General features: G+C 37.9%; 1 protein-coding gene across 5 annotated transcripts in view; it reads right to left on the bottom strand.

Moving 5' to 3' along the window:
• The window catches only part of AP1S2 (adaptor related protein complex 1 subunit sigma 2), a 70345-nt gene that overhangs the window by 33003 nt on the left and 15282 nt on the right, over positions 1–22060 (bottom strand). For 4 of the 5 annotated variants that reach the window (XM_063449230.1, XM_063449222.1, XM_063449259.1 and 1 more), the window contains exons 3-4: positions 12871–12979; positions 7420–7557 (exon numbers count right to left, since the gene is read on the bottom strand). In XM_063449230.1, the coding sequence (XP_063305300.1) occupies positions 7420–7557; positions 12871–12979 (247 nt within the window). Of the gene's footprint in view, positions 1–6993; positions 7026–7419; positions 7558–12870; positions 12980–22060 lie in introns of those variants that run through there. The other variant, XM_063449249.1, reaches the window with a different exon arrangement.

The following is a 22060-nucleotide window of genomic DNA, read 5'->3' on the forward strand; positions in this document are numbered from 1 at the left end:
CCTTAAGTAGGCTAGAGGTAGCAAACCAGCCCCTCCCACAAATCCAGGCAAAATTGCCTTAATACATATATATATATATATATATATATATATATATATATATATGCCTTAATACACATATATATATATATATATATCTTATATATATATAAGATGGAAAGAAATTATTAAAGAACATATCTTGAAATGATTACATAGAAATGGAAATATTTCAAGATAAAAGACGTGTATAGTGGAAATTTATTGATCAATAATCGACTTCAGAAATGAATGAAAACCCTCATTTAGTCTGAAAACTCATGCACACGTCTACTATTTAGTCCAAGTACCTGTTAACTTAGTAGGATCACAGAGAGGAAATAATTCCCAAAGCCGGGCTAATGTTTTGGCAAAGAAACATGGGGATTCTGTGGCCTATCTTATTTGACAGTATCCCCAAACACAAGATAATGATAAGAAAAATACTTGAGCAATTAGTGTCTCAGAAGTGCTTTAGTATAAACAGCTTTTTATATGAAGTAGTATAAGTAATGAATAATAAGTATATAACTGAAAAGTTCCCTGTGGTGCCACGTCCCATCTTGTCTTCTCCTGCAGAAACCAGATGTCTCTAGGGTACAAAGCAGGGCTTTGCGAATTCTACATAAGGAGAAGACTGGATACAGAGTATGTGACCACGGGCACCCAGCAGTACCCAGGCTAATTGTCAAATTGTACTAAAACTTGCCACGGAATTGCGTCAGCGCAGTTGTGGCACCATAACCACTACAGTGGGCAATAGTTGTTATGTTCCAAAAATAAGGTAAGCTATACCTATATTTTTTTTTTAATAGTTGTTATGCTTCTTGGTGTGTTCCTTTAAAATCAAAATGAAGTGAAATTAAAATAGCATTCCGAAACTTAGGATGACATTGTTAAGCTATAAATAACAACATTTAAGGTCTTCCAAACAGAAGCATGTAGTCTGACTCCAGTCTAATCTGACAGCCACTAAAAACATTGCAAGGGCAATATTATACATTACCAGACAAAAAGGATTATCTATACATTAAGATAAAGATGAAGTGGGTTTAGTGCTTAGAGTGACTGTTAGAATCCAAAACATGTAATATATCTTTATATGTTATAATACCCTATTACTGTTGGTAGAAACATTCCTCTCCCTTGTACAACATACAATTCACTTTCTGATACTGCATTAATATTTATTAAATTCATCTGCTATGGCAAGGAAACTAGTTTATTTATTTTTCTAAGAAAATTCTTAGGCCATGGGTTATCCAACAAACAATGAATGACAAGGGCCAAGTTCAGCAAAGCTTGCTTTTACTGGCACACGGACGTAGCCATTTTGTTTATTACATCTTTTAAAGAACAATAATACGATTGTTGAGGGAACTGCTGGCAGAGCTCAGAGTAACTGAAGTGTAAATCACGTTCCAAACTATGGTCTCCCAGTTGCATGCATATCTAAAGAGTACCGTGAGATAATTGAACATAAAAATCCATGGAAATGTGCTGTGTATTATTAGCCATAATGTTTCTTTATTTGAATAGTCTGGAACTATTTTAACATAACTGCAGATTTAAGGCTAATTACTCAGTGAACCTTTAGATCTGTCAAAGAAATGCAACATATGTGATGAAAATAAGCAGGTGCCACATTTGACAGTTACAGAGTCAATAAATATGTGCTAAGTGGCTGTCACGTTGTTATTGTTAGCATAATTAAAATAGTTTATAAAATCTATCTATTTTCCCCTCCTAAACTATGTCCAGTTTGAATGTTATTGCTTAGGCAAATTAAGGGCAATTTTATATTTTGTTCTTATTTTCTGGAAGTACTTTAAATGACTGTTAAAATGCTAAACAGATTCAAATGCTTGGGATCGCCACCATATTTTTCACAACTGACTGCAAAACTCAACTGTTGGCTGTGTTCAGCTGTTAACTAAGCTGCACAGCACAAGTAAGCTAATAACCATTATGACATTATACTATTGCACCAAGAAAGAGATCACCATCAAACAAATATGACATCCTTCACAATTAAACTAAAATAGACATATTGTACATAAAACTGAACATGTAGCCATGTAAATCATTTCATGATGCCAAACACCAAACTGTATCACTGTGAGAGATGAATATATAACGTGCTTATAAACTTAAACTAAAAGGACAGCAATGACAAATACCCTACATTAAATACACAAGTGAATACATGTTTAAATGAGCTTGGCTAAACACTGCTCTCCATGTATTGCAACTATGCCATCTTGTTCTGAAACATTACATAAAGCCAGAGCTAGGCAATGTAACTCAGGGTAGCTCTGAATTAGCTCTGTAAAGCCTTATCATGCTCTAAACTGCACTTCTGTTACTAAGACCTTGCTTCCAGAAACCCAACATTCAGTCGGTATGGAATCTCTTCTTTCTTCTTGTAACTGTCTTTTTTTCTCATGTTGCGGATTTCTGATTACTAAATCCCTTGATCTTGTTTTTTGGACCAATTTCACACCTCGACCTCTAGAGTGCACCCGACCTTGAGTTTCCTTACCTCTGTGACAACAGGCAATCTGCCCCCCTTTTCCAGTATCTCGTTAGTTTGTCCCTGTGCTAGAGGAACCCTAAAAACTAGTTTCCATCGTCGGTTCTTCCAAGCAAGAGTGCTGTTATCCATACAGGGTACCAACATCACAATGGAAGGAGACTGCCCCCGCTTACAAGAACTGTCATCCATTATAACAATCTAGGGAAACTTAAAGCATTTGGGATCAGATATTTAGGGTTGCTGTGAGGCCCAATTTGAATTTGCAAGTAACCAGTTTTAAAGAATGACAAGTTGCTTTTCATATTTTTTGTTAAGCTGCACACATACACCAGAATACACAAGCAGAATTAAGACAATAACAGCAACACATCCTGCATGTATTATCCCACAATAATAATATTTATTGTTTGTTGTGTCAACCATATTAAGGCACCATATGAGCAAGGAAATTATTGTAGACCTAATTCCTGTTGCAGTCACAGCACAATAACAGCAAACGCTGAGGTGCTGAGGCTTACTTCTTATTTATGGCAAATTCAAACCACATCTTGACAATCAAACTATGTGTGAAGCGAAAGCACTCACCAGATCTGCGGTTACAACAGTTTGGAGTTCTCTTAAAAAAATAAAATATCAGTAACCGTAAATCTGCAGTCTGCACACAAGAGGCTGTAAAACTACGGTATATCTTATCTTCGTTATTTGCCATTTCTCTTGGGTTTTTTTTTATTATGGAAAGATTTTATCCTGTACTTTATAAGCTTTCTGAATGCCAACTAATAACTAATGAATTAAATAAAAAAAAAATAGCCTCAACAATATATCACTGAATCTAGACACACCAACATAAATATGTATCCTATTAAAAGGATTCTAGGGGGACATATAAGAGGACATTTCTCAGTGTCTGCTGCAATTAATAGCTGCTGTGGTGCAGAATAATCTTCACAAAAACTGAACCAGTAGTAAAATACAGTACTTCACAACATATCAAAATGTTTTAAGAAATGTATATATTTATTTCGGAAAACTAAGGGAAAAACATGGATGGGAAAAAGTGCAATATTTTCCACCAATTTCATCAAGTGATCTAATATAGCAGCCAAAATCTGGGATTTTGCCAAGACCCCATCATAATCCTAAATGCATTAAAGTAACAGTTTAAGCACCATAACAACTGCAGCTCACTGTAGTGGCTACGGTTCTCGGATTGCCCTGGTGCGTCACAATAATTTTTAGTCTAATCATTTTTGAATGGTTTGCTTTCCTACCAAAGCACCATGTGCCACTTCCCGCCTCCACTAGTAAGGCTGGAGAGCCAAAGCAGGGCTTACCTCATTGGCAGACAGTGATCACCTGACACTCTCAGCCAATGAGCTAAACAGTGATCTGTAGGGCTTATGATGTTCGGAATGTTCTATTAAGGAGAATAAACACATATTGGCTACTGTTTTGAGATGCCTGTACAAAATTATTTATTTTGACATGATAAAGGATCTCAAATAGATTATTTGTTGGACTTCCTGTGTGCATTAGAATCTTCCACTATACCTGCCAATAGCATACATGTTAGTGTTTTAAGACAATTTTGACCACATTTTTATGCAGAAGATCCATTTGAAAAAATCCATCTTAATCCACTAAGCTTTTAAAGTATTTTTCCCCCATCCTAGATATGCATTTCTTCCAGGTACAGAAGCAAAACTTGTGGTAAGTCAAGGCTTGAGAGTTTTTATTTATATAGTAGGTCCATCAGGAATATGATATGACCTGGACTCACAAGCATGTATTTAGGTGTAAGTATATGGACCTACTCCAAAGATTGTATGGCATATTAAGACTACATAGTGATAGTAACCAAATGTAATAGTATAGGTAATATTTCATGCAAGTCAACACCCTTATTTTCCTTTTTCAAAGTTATATTTTTAGTACGTTGCGATCTAAAGTGTTCACTCATTGAAGTGTTAAGTTAATGGAATGTGTATCTGAATTGTCATTAAAGGGACACTATAGTCACCCAGACCACTTCAGCTCAATGAAGTGGTCTGGGTGTCAGGTCCCTCTAGGGTTAACCCTGCCTGATGTAAACATAGTGGTAACGTCAGACAAGGGGAGGAGATGTAAAGGAGCCCAGTGGGAAAAGGGTGAGTAGCTGAAGGGGAGGGGGACCCTGAGGGTGGGGGCACCCTCAAGGTACTATAGTGTCAGGAAAACCAAGTAGATTGGCATTTTTGGAGGCAACAGCATTTATATATGCAAATACCTTTCTATGAAAATACAATCAGATGCTCAGTATGGTAAAACAAAAATCAACAATCAAAATCAGTGCTTTATACGGTACAATTAAATAAAATAAAAAAAAAATACTTACACAATACCCCAGAAAACCTCATTTATATATGTTATAATACGAGTATAATCTAAGTTGGTTGTACTCAAAATAAATTGCGTGAATCACAAACCTATTTACCTCCTCTGAATCAGCACAAATTAGCAGAGAAAATATCTATTATTACTACAGTTTACAAACCAAGATAGAACCAAGAAAAACGTTCCTCTATTCTCGTTTAAATAACAGAAGAAGTGGTGTAGAACAAACTGTTTGTTTAGCTGACAAGAGGGGAAAAACCTTTCAAAACACATTGTCTCACAACTATTACTGGTTTTCGAATATATGGACACTTCAAACAAAGTTAAAACAGCTCCAATTTAGACCATGTTTTACATGAGAAACAATTACGGACATTATATTATTCTTTACTAAAAACGGTTGGTTTTTATATATTTATATTCAGAAAAGAAGACAAACTGATATAGATATATTTAGGCGCAGCACCAGGTCATGTTCATAAATTATCTTTGATTGCTGGTGGCTGTAGAAAACTGTCATTTAGTAAAATATAATATGTCAAATCTAACCAGACGATGGGAGTGTTTAATATACAATAAGTGGAGGACACATAAAAGTGACGTTTTAAAATATCATAAGTAGTTCCAAAGAAATGACTGATTTTAGAAAACTAGAACATCGTACTGCATGGGAGAAGAAACATCAGAAAGTAACTTGAAATTTTACTTTCCGATAAATGTAGTTTGTATTACTAATAGAACACCAAGGGCTATAGGGTATGAATAGGGTTCTAAAACATCTGACAAGGGATGGGATAACAATATGTTTTTGTCTTTACTCAGTCTGTACCAATAATTATATTTCTGAACTGTAAATTCACAGAAAAATTAGAGATCCAGAGGGGAAGACCATACCTCAATTTCCAACTTCTGTAAAATACAAAAGCTAGACCTATACATGTTGCTTTCATCAGCATCTCTCAAGCAAATCTTCAATGACCACTTGAGAATTCAGGCTGTTCCTATGGAACCACAGCTCAAGATTTTTGACCACTAAGTACAATGGTGCTATATGTATAGATTTTACCACAATCAAATGTTATTCAGAACAGTGTTTCTCAAACTCAAGACCAAAATGGTCCAGGTTTTATTAGTATCTCCACTGGTAGGGAACTGGGTAATGTTGTACATGTGTCTGTCCTTTTGAAATTACGTGAAGAGCACAAATGAAGACTAGTCCTCTATCACAATCCTCAAACACAACGAAGAGGCATGATGAAAGGATTCCTTATGTCCTAAAGGGACACTATACTCACCAGAACAACTACAGCTTAATGTAGTTGCTCTGGTGAGTATAATAGCTCCCTTCGGGCATTTTCATATAAACACTGTCTTTTCAGAGAAAAGGCGGTGTTTACATTGCCCCTAGGGACACTTCCAGGTGGCCACTCCTCAGATGGCCACTGGAGGGGCTTCCTGGCTCAGGGCTGCACAGTAAGCAGCCCTGCCATTCAGCGTCCCCTACGCTCTGCATGGAGATACTGAATTTTCCTCATAGAAATGCATCTCTATGAGGAGGTCCTGATTGGCCAAAACGGCATTTGGCCCCATCCTCGTGCCGATTGTAGCCAATCCAATGCTTTTCCCATAGGAAAAGCATTGGATTGGCTAAAAATCGGCCATTTCGATGATGTCACAAAGGGGGCAGAGCCAGCGCAGTCGGACCCGCGCAGCGCTGGAAATAAGGTGAGTTTTAAACTTTTATTGGGGGGCAAGCCAACTAAAGGGTGGGCTTAGCACTATAGGGTCAGGAATACATGTTTGTGTTCCTGACCCTATAGTGATCCTTTAATATGTCTAAAAGTATGTTCTATCAATTGAAGAATGTAAGACCCTTTTTCTATTCATGGCTAGTATCTCATAGCAGCCTTTTTTCGCCCTAACTCAGCGCTTTGTAGATGTTAGTGGAGGAAAGGGGTAATTTGAGTTAAATGTCTGATTAAAGTAATAATAAAGATGTATTAATTTTCAAGCTACTGAATTACTATAGAAAAATGTATTATAGAGTTAGTGTTAGTGAACTATACCTGAAAAAGTCTCAAAGAAGAGAGTCTAACTTCTGGAATTCAGCAATGAAACAGTAAAGAAGCATACATATATCAAAAGTAGGCAAAATCCAGACACACGAAATTACATAAGGACCTAAAGGATGGCAGGAATGCATTATGGGAAGGAAAAAGGAATATTGCTATATTGTATTATTACCTGCCAATAAAAAACACTATACTATTCACGCACATTGTGGTGGAAAAACAAGTAAGCGCGTTGGAAGGGAACAATTAAAAGTTAATAAAGTAAAAGATTAGCTGGAGTTACTAGGAAACAACATGCAGCACATGTATAGTTAGCTATATAGAGGTAAAATGCAATGCACAGACAGGGGATGGAGAGGGGGGTATTGGATTTCAAAGGGCAGCATGCTAGCACTCTATGCAGTGCTCCCATTTCCTTACCTCTTGAAGCAGGTCAGCCTGCTCAATGGCTTTTAAAACATTTTTCTTTGAGGTCTCTTGAACTTCACCCCCCAACAAAAATTCATCCAGAATGAAGTATGCTTTCTCAAAATTAAAGATGATATCAAGCTCACATACCTGTAAAGTAAAACCAAAGAGCATACGTCACAGGACACAAAAAATAGAATTAATTCAATCTAATGCTATGTAGTGCAAACAATTCCATATGTTGGTGCAATGGAAATAAAATCATTAAAGGAAGGGCTTTTTATCATAGTGTTACACAATTCTGCTTACTTATGCCCTATATTTAACAAATATGTGTTAGTGATATTTGATCAAAATGAAATAAAAACAAAAACAAAAAAAAAACACTATATTTCACGCTATGCTGGATCTGAAGGCCTCTGTCTGGGCTTCTTGTAAATCAATGTTCTAGCCTTTTCTGTCTTAACATATAGTAAGAGTAGTAAAGGGAACAGAAATATTTCGGGTTCTCCTCTTCCAGTGCCATGAGTGCCCTGGCTGTACCCAGACTGAAACAGATTTTGGCATTTGCTAAATCTTTAATACAAAAAATAGAAAACGGAGCATCATCAAAAAATAAAAAAGGGTCCGTTGACATAAATTGTAGATGACTTTCAATGTTTTTCGATCAATCGATTAATCCCACATATGCTCAGGAGACAGGCTTTTAACCACGAGTTGAGAATAAAAAATGTCACAATTCTGCTAGAAATATCCTTGCTTATGGAATCCATCACAAGGCAATAAGCTAAATATAAAAAAACAATAATCTGTGCTCCCTGATATTTTTTTTTTTTTTTTTTATATATTTAACTTGTTTTTTCCTTCCTTAAGTCGCCCTATCTATCAGAGGTAACTGCAAGTCTTTTTTTTTCTGATTATATACATACGTTTGAGTAATGCTATAGAGAGGTATACTTTTATATTTTGAAGTTAGTTTTTCTTTATCCATTACAAGGCACCTCATAAAAAAAAAAAAAAAAAAAAAAATTAAATAAATATATATATTTTATTATGATTTCTAAAAGCTTTTTTTCCCTATGTATTCTAGAGCAGGAGTAGGCAATTTTAGATTCTGCTATTCTGGAACTACAAACAGGGGTCAAGTCCTGGGGGGAAAAGTGTGGGAAATCACCCAAGATCCTCCACCTCCCCCCCCCCCCAAAAAATAATTATATGCTTGTATGCATATATATAGCTGGGTGAAGGGGGGCAGTGTGTGGGGGCTGAAAGTGATGTTGATATTGTATGGAGGGGGTGTCAGTGTGTGTATTGGGATAATAGAGTGTGTATGGGGGTGACAGTGAGTGGGAGGGTGACAGGGTGTGTGTATGGGGGGAGTGACAGGGTGTGTGAAGGGGCTGTGACAGGGTTTGGGGGGGTTGTAACGTTGTGGGGGGAGACTGGGTGGGGATGGCTATGACAAGATGTGGGTAGGAAGGCTGTGAGAGGATAGGGGGCTGTGAGGTGGGTAGGGGATCTGTAAGGGAATAGGGGGCTGTAAGTGGGTAGAGGGGCTGTGAGTGGGTAGGGGGACTGAGTGGGTAGGGGGGTTGTCAGATGGGTAGGGGGCCTGTGAGTGGGTAGGTGGGATTTGAGTAGGTAGGGGTTCTGTAAGGTGGCTAGGGGGGCTGTAAAAAGGTAAGGTAGCTGTGAGTGGATAGGGGGTCTGTAAGCGGGTAGGGGGGCTGTATGGTGAGTAGGAGGGCTGTGAGTGGGTAGGGGGATGTTGAGTTGGTAGGGGTTCTGTAAGGTGGGTAGGGGGGTTGTGAGTGGGTAAGGGGGCTGTATGGTGGGTAGGGGGGCTCACTGACTCACTGACAGACACACAAACACACTCATTCACTCACACATTCACTGAGAGACACACACTGACTGACAGCCAGACACACACACACACACACAAACAAACAGATTATTATTTTTATTTTAGGAGAGCTGGGTGGATTTTTTACCTGGGGTCCAGTGGGGCTGCTGGCCGGGCTGTGCGGGCAGGAAGGCGGGCGGTTAGCTGAGTTCCAAGCGGGCGGCCAGGGAGCGCTTATCTGTATGTCATATTCTGGCTCCTGACATCACTGTGGCGGGCGTGGGAGCTGAGCAGGCAGAGTTTACAAATCAGCGCTCCCTCGCCTTCAGCCTGGAGTTCAACCGGCCGCCAACCCAGAGGCTAACAAAGCAAATGCCTTGTTTGCCTCTCAGGCAAACAAGTCATGCAGGACTACTAACGGGAACCGCGTTCTTGTTGTGGAAAAAGTGTACGAACACCGTTCCCACACGTTCCTGCAGGACTCGAGCCCTGACTACAAACTTTATCATAGCTGTAATCTGGCTGACACACACCTTAACTAGCTTAATTCCATATTTTTTCTCTTTGTTCTTTGTGAACATTTGCAGATGTATTAAGAGAAATTATAACTTCGAAATGTCACACTTCATCACATCTAGTTTGAAAAGGTGCTACATTCAAAAAAGCTTTCTTACTTAAATGCCATTAATAAAAGTGCACAGTCTTTAAATACAGGGTATAGCAGCACACCAAGTGTTTTATCTTCTCAAGTTTACTTTGCACCACACAATAATGTAACCTTCACAATTCCAGCACACTCTATAGTGCAGACCTAACCCAATCCTTAAAGGAACACTATAGGGTCAGGAACACAAACATGTATTCCTGACCTTATAGTGCTAAAAAAAAAAAACTCTATCTAGCCTCCTGGCCCCTCCATGCCCCCTAAATTAGTAAAATCAAACCTCTATTCCAATCTGCTGTTGCTGGTTCTGCCCATGATCGGTCTCCTTGGCTGACATCATAAGAAGTGGTGATCTCAGCCAATCACAATACTTTCACATAGGAAAGCATTGGATTGGCTGAGATTGTCAATTTTGATTATCTCAGCCAAGGAAGCGGGCTAAGTGGGAGGGGGCCAAACGCCGCCCTGGCCAATCAGCATCTGCTCATAGAGGTGCATTAAATCATTGCAACACTATGAGGTAAGTACAGTGTCTCCATGCAGACACTAAATGCCACAGGAAACACCTCTAGTAGCCATCTGAGAAGTGGCCTCTGGAGGTTTCCCGAGGCTGTAATGTAAACACTGACTTTTCTCTGAAAATACAGTGTTTACTGCAAAAGACCTGCATCAACTGACTATACTTACCAAAACAACTACATTAAGAAGTAGTTGTTCTGGTGACTATTGTGTCCCCATGGTCACTGGAGATGCTGCCTGACAGTAATGGAAGATAACATGTGGAAGCAGTCCCCAAATGCAAATTTGTAACTGTGCCTTTAAAAAAAACAAAACAAAAAAAAAACAATAGAGAATGTCAGTATTATGACGCTAATTAATGCAATGTCACTTCAAAGTCAGCATTGCTATCACAATATACTGATGAACTGATGTTTAAGTGGCTACCATTATAATTTAGTCTTTATACATAACATAAACAAACGGTTTACTGCGCTTAAAAGTGTCAATTACTACTTCTAAAAAAGAATTTAATACTTAACTGTGACCATATAATCTGATATATAGCTGGAAATACAGTAACATAAACAATGTACATCACATCTTGCTTTAAAAAACACATAATTTTAAATGGGTGAAGAAACATTTAGGATGAAATATAATTGCCTAAACATGATCTCTGACTTTTTTAGTAATCATGTCAAGTCCTTACAGTTTTGAATTTGCTGCAGAGATAAAATAATCAATATTACATTGGTCTGAATTTGTTATAAACCAAACCCCCAAAAAATAGGCTGCTCTGTCTAGGCAATATGTAGTACACAGTCCCAAAATGTAATACACAGATCAGGTCTTACCCATTTCAAAACATCAAGTCATCACTTATGCTAGGAGTACGTAATGATATTAAAAGGTTACTCCAACCAAAAACACAACAAAAAAATACAAAATTTTAATAAACCACTTATTTTAGTCAAAATAACACTTACTATTCTCGTCCGCCCACCATGAGAATAATACATTCCAGTGAAAAACCAAGATCTCCCTGCAGCCCCATCATTCTCTGGTGACGTTATTCCCACCTCACCAAAGGAGAAGGGATGTCAAGGAGGACAAGGTGAGAGGAGGAGTTGGGCAGCACGATATGAAAAAGGCCGCAATTGATCTTCTGCTGTAAGCACGCCGTGCACACAGAAGACAGACATAAAATATGTAAACAATTGACATTAACCAGCCTTCTTGGAGAGCAAAAAAATGGGTCGCAAGAGTATACTGTTCCAGGCTGGCTAATGATGCCCTAATGACAGTGCCAGATGTTACATCCCGGGCACCAAGAGGGCTATATGTACAGCGCTTACTTGCGATAATCACTATGACTTGCTGAGGAGTGTAGCAGATAACTTTCTAGGCACAGTAAGCAAGCTCTACAATAATCCATGAATACTATTGCTCATTAAGAAGTTTCAGTTAAACCTCTTGGCAAGATTATATCAGCCATCTGTCAATTTATACTATCTTCCTGACAAGCCTAATTTATGTTTTTCATGAATCAAAACTATTTGTTATAGCATATGCTTGGGCAGATACACTTTAATGGAATGCTATGAAAAAGTACTTACAAGGCACTTTGCAGTTTTATTGATTGGATTAATAGCATTGAAAATTGAATCCATTAAGATTTAACATGGGTAGACCTTTAAAACAGTACTGCCACTAGAAGAGCAATTGTTTTTTCTCATTGTCTGCACCTAAGGAGTAGTGTCAAATGAGATATACTTACCTGAGTCTCTCCTTTCAGCTGCCACATTCCTTTACATTTTTTAAAATTAATTTCTATTCTGGTGGCTTTATCTGTCATGATAAATGTCTAAATGGTAAGAGCCTATGGAAGATTCTGTGAAACTAACATTGTCTATATGAGATTTTCACAAAGAAAATCTCAAAAGGGACAGTTACGCTTTAGCTTTAACAGCTAACTCCATGGTCACTACATGGCAAGGACCAGCTTCAGGTAAGTATACCTATTTTTCAATTATAATTCTGCCACCACCACACTGTAACCAGAAACGTCACCCTGAGAGATTTTTGCAAAATTCGCAAAGACCCCTGAAAGAGACAGATCCACTTTAATGATTTATCAGGTTAGAATGTTGGTGAGCTTTTTGTGCTGTAGATTATTTGTGGAAAAGTATCATGGCCACTCTAGCACGTCTCTTACCAGAAAAATTAGCACAAACCAGATTTAATATTATAACTAATGTAATAATACACTGTTTGTAGATTTGTGAAACACATATACATTAAAAAAGCACTTACAAAAAAAAAAAAAGAAAATCTGTTTTGACAAATGGATGCTAATGCTTCAAACTGTGTGATTAATATTACTTGAGATGGTAATGTGAAAAGGTATCCTATCAACACAGCATTTCATTTTAAGGAGGATGCTTTGACTTACACTGCCAAAATACTTGTCCAAAAGCTCAACATAACGATGAATTATTTCCAGGGTAATCAGTTCATTGTCCTGATCTTCAATGGCACAGCAGAAGTAAAGGCTTGCATACCTAAATGGAGAAAACATTAACATTAATTAATATATTAAAATACATTAACCTTACACAGATTAGGAAATGCAGGATCCAACACCCATTAGACGGGTTAATTTCCATCAACAAACAATGTGGTCTATTCAGTTAACAGTGAATAGAATAGAAGTTAACTGAAAATCCTTCAAATGTTTTGTTAAACAGCCATTGTTACAATACAACCGAGACGTGAAATCTTTCAGTTCTGTCAATTTGGCACACATTTGTCAAATTCAATTTTTAAGCCTCCACAATTCACTGTTTAGCAAACAACCCCCTCAATATAATATTTCTCAATATTGTATGCGGTAAAGATGTAAACTTGGTGTGAAGAAAGCCTACAAGTAAAAGGTTAAAAGAACATGTCAGATCACATATTACAATGTAACCTTTCAAGCCTGTCGTTGTAAGCGTTACTGTATAATTACTGACACTTAGATAGAAAGGTTGCTGAAAGCTGGTTTCTGATTAAATATCCTTGGATCGGATCCATACTTTGATGGTGCAGAATCTCAGCAGAATCTTCCCTCCCTTGCTACCCACTGTACAATCATTAGAGTCAAACTGCCAGTGCATTCATTTCTGAATCTGGGCCATAGAACAGTTACACAAATTGTAGCCCAAGGGTCCACAGGGACGCAGTTGGTGTCGGAGGACATCAATAATTGGGACATTTTGAATCACCCACAAATGAAAATACATATTGCAGTACTCCTATATATTTCTTGCATGTCATATTTGCCACCTTGGAAAATAATGTGACCATTATAATTGAAGAAAAATTATGGAGAACGTAGAAGCAGATACAGAAGTCACAAAGAGGATTTCATGAACACTTTGTGTAGCGATAGTACACCTTATCTGCACAAAGGCACGATTTTCTACTCTTATTTTGTTTCAGTATGCCTGTAACCCATCCTATAATAAATTGCTGCATTTTGTAAAGCACTCTGGATAAGAGCTATTAAATGAATATGGAGGTTATCTCCTGCACAAAGTTACATGAGAAAACAGAAATTTGAGTTGATGGTAGGCCGGCTATCCTATACATAGTACATATATCAGAGCCTACTATTAACATCAGTAAATATACCAACACTGATTCAACCAATACCTCACTATGTTTGCATTGTGTTTTACATTTCTTTATTCAAATGATTGGAAAAAGGTTGCACACATGTTAATTTGCTGTTGGTTAAAGATTTAACGTGCACATCTGTTATGACTAAAGCTGATTAAGCCAAAGTATATTTTTCCTGGACTGTGTGATCCAGAATAAAATCCATACTTTACAAGCCCTAGCTGGTGTTGCCAGTTCATTTGGCTGTTGCATTGACTATTTGGGAATTGATAGTTTTACGTGGTTAAGAGCACCATCATTACAGCAAAGGCCATGAGAGGGTTTAGCTGTGTGCAGCATCTTGCTCTGTGGGAGCGGAAATTAATTTAAACAAAATATGTGATCACTTGAGTGGTTGACTAGCTAAAGAGAATGGAATTTTAGTGGATTTATTTTATTTTATTTAATTTTGTTATTAAACATAGGAACAGGTGAATCATGCAGTTATAATAACAGCTCGGGCCTCACCTACACTCGCGTTAGAGGATTATACCTTATCCTTCTATGGGTACTTTTCCAGCTTTACTATAGCCTAGAGGCAAAAGCTCAGAAAAATCACAAATATTCTGAGGAAACACCGGATCGACTACTGGTGGGAACAGGGGTGCAAACGGAGCACTAAACATAGTGGCAAACACCTACAGGTCTCAGATATTTCAGGGGCTCATGTTTTCATCACAGCCTTGGGACTTACATGGCCCGTGACATCAACAACGGTACCTCTGGCTACTGCTGAGGCCCCTGGCATGTGGCATTGCAATGTGGACGCTATCCAGCCATTTTACCCCGCTGAGCGGCTACCGCTTCTACCAAAAATATGGAGACTCTACGGCAAAAATCAAGCTGTTCACATATGTCTAGTTGTTTTACTTTTTCAGTTACCCTGCTTTATCATTTCGTTTCTTTTAACTGTTCAGACACACTAGGACAGGTACTACATCCCAACAAAGGATATTCTCATTCTTACAAAGCCTTTATCGCTAGAGTAATCTCCCGCCCCCACATTTTTCAGCACAGGGTTTAGTGATTAACTATAAAGTCATCTCTTATTATTATTGCATGCTAGTTAATGGCCTCCCTGTTAGCTAGCATTTCAATATTAGCCTACTGTTGTCAGCACTGAGGTCACTGATTTTTCATTATACATACACTGCTTTAGAAAAAGAATTGTTGCAGTATTTGCTTAAAACAAAACAAAAACAAAAAAACTAACAATTTAACAAAGCATTGACAACCATTCGAAAGATGAAGCCACAGTAATGCTGATAAGTGTAATTGAACATGGAGATTAAATGCCACAGACCATTAACAAGATAAAGAACGGTTTTGTGAAAACTTTACAATTTTTCTAGGTAAAGTAAACTAGTTTGCATATAACTTAGTAATCTTGTTTAATTATATTTATAAAAAAAAAAAAAAATGGATGCACAGTTTAAAACAAACATTCACATTAATTAATTTCTGGGTAGATTATATGACACGAAAACTCAGCTGGAGTTTAGATTGCAAGATTGAAGACCAGGTTTTTAAAGCTGACTATATCTGTTTACGTTTATTGAAATTTAATTACAACTTATAGTAATGCTATGTGGTGCTGAAGAGCTTGTCGGCAAAAAATATATAAAGGATAATAATCACAAAAGATGTAATACTATTTGTACAAAAACAGGTCATGCATGGGTTTAGTGCAAAATGTAAGAGACTAAACTATTAGTGTGGTGATGTCTGCTCCCAGCGCGTGCTCACAAGCACATACATTCACCATTAAGATTTAGTTCACACATCAGGCCAATGACATTGCAGTAAACAAACAGCAAGACTAAAACTGTCATCAATCGTTGAAAAGGCCAGGTATCTAAAGAGGAAGAAACACTGGCACATTTCACAACTGCAGCCTTTCCAGGCAAGGCAAAACAGGAAACAGGAAGACAGTTTTCAGTACTGAAAGTGTTCATTTTAATGTTATGTTTACTTCACTCAGAATTAAAAAATAAAAAACAAAACAAAATAAAAAGCAGGCGACACAAGTTAAAAAGCCCTGGTTTCAAAGAGATAAAAAAAAATAAAAATGTAATAATCCATAAAACACCACATCGTCTGTACTTGAACTACATCCTTTGGATGTTCACATGAAAGTTCATTTATGCAAGGTCACACGTCCCTTCAATCATAACAGATACCTTCAGTATGCTCCCCAAGGAAGTTACTTCAAGGCAGACTGCAGGCTTTGATGATGCTTAATAACATTGGAGGAGACAGTACAACACTGCATATTCATGTTCTAAAGCGCTTTGTCACACACTAGAAAGTATAATTACATTTATGCTTCCTACTTGTAACGATAAAAAGCTCAGGGAGTTACAGATAACATGAGAGGTCCCACACTGATTTAAAAGACTAAAGATGCCCAGATATAGCTTTGAAGATGTCAGACCTGGATCTGGTGGAATGCAAAAATCCTGAAAATATTAACGCACTCTAGTGTGTCCTTCATTCCATTTAATTACACTCAGCATTAGTTATATTGTACAGTTATCTGGGTTTCAAGTGATATAAACAATCCTTTATGATTTTAGCGAACATATACGAGGACTACGATTGTAAGCTCGTGTTTGATTTGTAATTTGTTTTCTGCATTAAGAGTGATTCCTATATAAAATTGTTTACGTAATTACTCAAAGGGACACTATATGCACTCAGGTCACTTATTTTCACTGAATTTTCTATTACATATTAAACTTAACTTAATATTGTGTAACCATGCCAGGAGAGGTATCTTATTTGAAGCTAGTACAACTTATGGTTTATGAATTCTGTGATATTTTTCCTAGAGCCTTGATCCATGGTGCATGTTATCTTATATTACGGGCACCAGGAAATTATCTTGCGTGTTACTGGGATCAATACAAATTTAGATGAGGGTTTACACAAATCCTTGCGACAGACTGGATGTTTTCCTTGTGCAAACAGTGCAGTGTTATTAGTTTCACAGAAACTGCTTTCCATAGAATGTCAGACTGCTAGAGTGGACAGGTGTGATATTTAATAAAGATAGCTCATCATAACTCTATTAGCTCCCATAAGGTTTTATAATGCAATGAAGCCATTGGGGAGAGTCATTCAGGAGATTTGATAGGAGTCTCACGTGGTTTGCTCAGTGCTGCTGCAGCCAGTTAATGAAAATGTAGAGAAGGCAGAATAAGAGGATGGAAGGATATACAATCAGTCTTGTCTTTTAGTAAAATCTCTTGCTTTTTTCCCTTAGAGTTTTATTGTTTTTAGACTTACCTACTTCATTGGTAAGTTGGGGTTTATTATTTATGGGTGTCTTTTCACATGGGTAGTAGATGGAGATTAAATATATTAGGCTAGAAGATTTAAATAATGCAAGCATGGTATTTCTCTTTATTGAGATTTTCTCTATTTTAAAACAATCATTTATACCATTCATACTTCTAATCAAACGTTATTTTATTTTTTCATACAGTAGATGGCAAGGGTATTGGGGATCCTTATCTACCAACATTAAACTATATTGTGTGTTGTGAATATATTAAGAAATGGTGGCTAGATTTCTACTTGAAGTTACTGCGTTTATTTTGTACCAAGAGTTCAAGATAAAATTCTTCCAACCTCATGACCCAAGAACTTCCTTCAAGCTATCAACAAAGAACAATGTGTGGTAGAAAAAAAAAGCATATCCTTAGAACTCTCTCCCCATTGAAACCACAACTGCTATAGGGTCAACGCACAACAGCATTGCAGAAAATAGTTCAGAAGTCATCTCAACTGTTCTGCAAGAAAGCAGATTCTTTAGCATAAAGAAATACCCATGATTATTTAAAATAAGATTTAATACTTTAAGGGCCGAAACCGTAAAAAAAAAAAAAAAAAGTCAGATGTCACTCTTTGCCAAGGAATACTGTCGAAAGCTACACAAAACTGATATAGCTAAAGGAGAATGAGACCCGGCAATGGTAAGTGTTAGACCATTCACAAGGCTGTAGTGGGTATGATGCTCTCTTTAATGATAATTAAGGATGGAGGTAAATGTCCACAAAAATCTTGAATTTGAGCTATAGGTTTGTTTGTTTGCTTGACTTCGAACTCTGCAAACAGCTCTTCAAAAAGTCTGGGGTCACTATAATTGGCCCTAGCTGACAAATGGGAGCCCCAAGGTATCTATTGACACCTAGAACTCCCTTGTGTGAGCATTGAGATAAGCATGCTCAAACCAAATATGCAAGGTGTCCGATGCCACCCTACAGGCTTAAAGCCCACTTTATGTAGGATGGACAAAAACGTCCTTGCGGCATTAAGGACATAATTATATCATATATAAACTCCAAGCTCCATAAACACTATGACACACTGTAGTAGTTATGTGTTGCCAGCAGTTCCCTGGCACCTCTACCCCCCAATTATAAATAGACAAACCATTTAAGAATATTTAGATTTCTTACCTGGGGATTCCTGGGTGCCAAACTGTGTTTTCACTACTTCCAATACAGAGCTGGAAGTGCCGGCTTAGAAACTTATTTTATCCTGAGCAAAGCCCTGTCCCTGCCAGGCTACATCATTGGCTCAGAGCACCCACTGGGCTTAGCCAAGACAGACTGCTTCTTTTTTCCTACTGGAATTAGTGGAGGAAGGTAGTAACATCCGGCGGATCCCAGTTAAGAAATCAAACTGTTTGACAATTTATCATGAGGAGGAGCAGGGTACTAGTAGCACTATAACTACAACAGTGTGCTGTAGTGGCTATGGTGCATGAATTGTTCCTTTAAAAGAATAAATAAAAATCCACCTAATTCAATAGGTATTATGATTTTTAAAATTGGTGCTTTTACGTCCTGAAAAAGCAGTTTTGTTGGGGGGCGGGGCCTGACAGCCAACCAGGACAGATGCATGGGGCGAGTGCTCCTCTGGGAAATCTATTACCAAGCATTTATTGGGCACTAAACCCTGCTTTTTGGCTAAAAGCCTGTCACTAAGCCCTGAGAATATACGGACGATACTCTGGCACTCCTTGGCTAGCACCCGGATGACACAGCCTGTGCTGTCTACACTTGCAGCCTGCGACTCCACTCGAGGGCGGGGAGGCAGCCGATCCTAGACCTTGATTCGGAGTCTCTAGGCTTTGTGCCCTGTTCCCCCCCCTCTTTGGATCAGTGAGGGATACCCTGGTCCCCACTGGTGTCCTGGAGTGGTCACCCAGCCAAGCACTTCAGCCTGCTGGCAAACAGGAGAGTTGAGGCCCAACAAACAAGATGGCTGCCCTGCTAATACCTGCCAAATGGACAACTCCCAGAAGACTTCCACATACGTGGAACCACTACTGCAGGCTTTTGATCGACTCTGAGAAGCCTTCTAGGCAAAGCTCAGTGACGAGGTGCCTACCTCTGCTTCTGCTGAACCTGACGCATCCAAATTGCGTTAATTAAGCTACAAAATCGTGAGTCTACGGGCGTGCACACCGGCCACGAACCGGAACACCATCCTTCCTGGGGAAGCATCAGCTGGACTGTCTGGAGACTTAGGCTCAGTGGGGGGCCCCACCGGGGTAGCTGGCAACGAGGACAGCTGAGACTCTCTTGCTGTAGGCATCGGTTAGATGCCCCATCAGGCTCACCTGTAGCATGGTCATTTTAATATTGTTAATTCAGTGCACAATGTTTCTTATGCCTAAGCTATGCTCCTATATTATAACAGTGCTCTCCTTGTCTACATGCAACAATCCACGTTGGGCACCCAGTGGTTATTGTCTCTTAGGTTTTCTATAACATGTCTTAATCTATCTCTGCTATTACTCAAAGAAATATGCTCCTGCAATCTGTTTTACTTCCTTTTCTTATAAAAAGTGCAGTTCCCTCAACATTTCATTATAAGCCAACTCTTCTCAGTCGATATGTGTATTCTCAAGTGAATGTGTCTGCAAGCTTATACACTGTTCTCTGCACTACTAAAACAAAAAATATTTAAAAAAAAACCTTTAAAAAGCAGTTTTGTTATACTCAATCCAAAACTACAGGAGCAGCTAAAATAAGTTCAGCTTTTCTCACATCTGTTTCTGCTGTTTATCCCCAAAAGTTTAAAGTGCTTTAGATTTTGGAAATTAGGGGGAAAATGCATTCCTGACTACAAAATGGCCGTCAGAAATCTCCTTGGATTGAAAAGCTGTGATCCCACATGTTTGTGGACCCAGGACATACTTAAAAAACGAGAGAAATCTCAATGGATCCTTCCTGGTAAATATTTTATAAATAAATACATATTAAATATTATATCCCTGAATGTCATGTTTTTGCAAGAATTCATCCAGTTGCTGTTTAAAAAAAACTCTAATAAAACAACCTCTTGAGGCAGAGACTTCCACATCTTTATGGTTTTTACTGTAAAGAACCCTTTCATTTGCCTTAGACTAAATCGGCTCTCTCATAGTTTAAATTGGTGACCTTTTGTCCTACTGATGAATAGATTTCCAAACAATAGTTTGTATTGGCCCCCAAATCTATATCCACTCTGTGACTGATTTTCTAAAATAAAAAAAGAGAAAGGGAAGTAAAAGTACTCTTTTGCTCGTTGCAGGCGGGGGCTGGTCACCTAAATGGCCACCAAGGCTCTACAGCATTAGGAATACAAATTAAATGTAATCTGCTATTCCCCTAATCTATCTAAATCCACCTGCACAACGTGTATTAACTTCCCTAGTTATGTGTCATCCAAAAACACTGACACATGGCTTTCAGTGCCTACGGTAATTCAAGATCATTTATAAATAAATATTGAAGTGGTCCCCACTTACCACTTTTGTCCTTGAACATGAATCTGTTAATTACAACTCTCTGTACTATATATTTAAGTCAGTGTTCTATCCAAGAAGAAGAATTTTTATATAGACCAATTCCTTTTAACACTAACCTTTTGAGGGGAACCATATTAAAAATTCAAGTACCCCCCATTCCCTGCAACATTGTGATCTATACTTCTACTTCATTCTTTGTAGAATGCAATTATGTTGGTTTTTTTTTAATGGAATCGTAAAATTATGGCCCATTGACATTTGCCATTTATTATAATAACAAAATAGCTTTAGAGCAAGACAAAACTAAGAGGAAGGGCAAGAACATGACTAAAAATATAAATGTGTGAAAAATGAGTGGCTGTAAAAGCTGTTCAAATCAAAATAACTGTGATAAATCTGGAAAGTTGCGATAAAGTACTATAGTAAAAAACAGTGGGAAAATAGGTCAACAAAAGTGCAAACATTGAAGCATCTGCTAGCAACGCTCAGTCAGTGTGATCTTTGTACTCTAATGACAAGAGCCAGTTTGTAATTTTATTCTACTATTTAATATGATATTAAAGCATTTTTATATGCCATAACTGCTGTTATACGTGCAATGCATAACAGCACCAGTGATACCAGTGATATGTGTTCTCTAGTACTTTATTTCTAGGTCCGCAGATCCCCTATTGTACACAACCAATAAAATTGACTATTAAAATGAACCAATAGAATACATTTATTTTACTAAGGATAGTTAAGATGTACCTGCCGTGGTATATGCAACTTATATTCTTTACTGGAACACTTGAAAAACCAATAACCACTGCAGCACACAGCGTTAATCCCTGCACCGCCTGCCTCTCTGTCAGATGAAGAAGAACTACACAGAAACTACAGCTATAACATTCTAGCTGCTGTGAATACTTTCAGTGCACTGGACTACTCTTGCTTTGCCAGCAGAACAAAAAAAATGAAACAACATATGTAATTCCGTTTACATGCATATTTGCTTAGTGCATATTAGTGTGATGGATGAGGAGTGCTCTGATTTGGTAAGAACTTGTGTTCATCTCAAGCAAGGTCAATGAGATGGGGGGAGGGAATATGTTTTAAAGCTGGTGCAACACCCATGAATATGCATTATTAAAAT

Source organism: Pelobates fuscus, chromosome 1 (genome assembly GCF_036172605.1).
Source record: "Pelobates fuscus isolate aPelFus1 chromosome 1, aPelFus1.pri, whole genome shotgun sequence".
In the NCBI taxonomy this organism is placed as follows: Eukaryota; Metazoa; Chordata; class Amphibia; order Anura; family Pelobatidae; genus Pelobates; species Pelobates fuscus.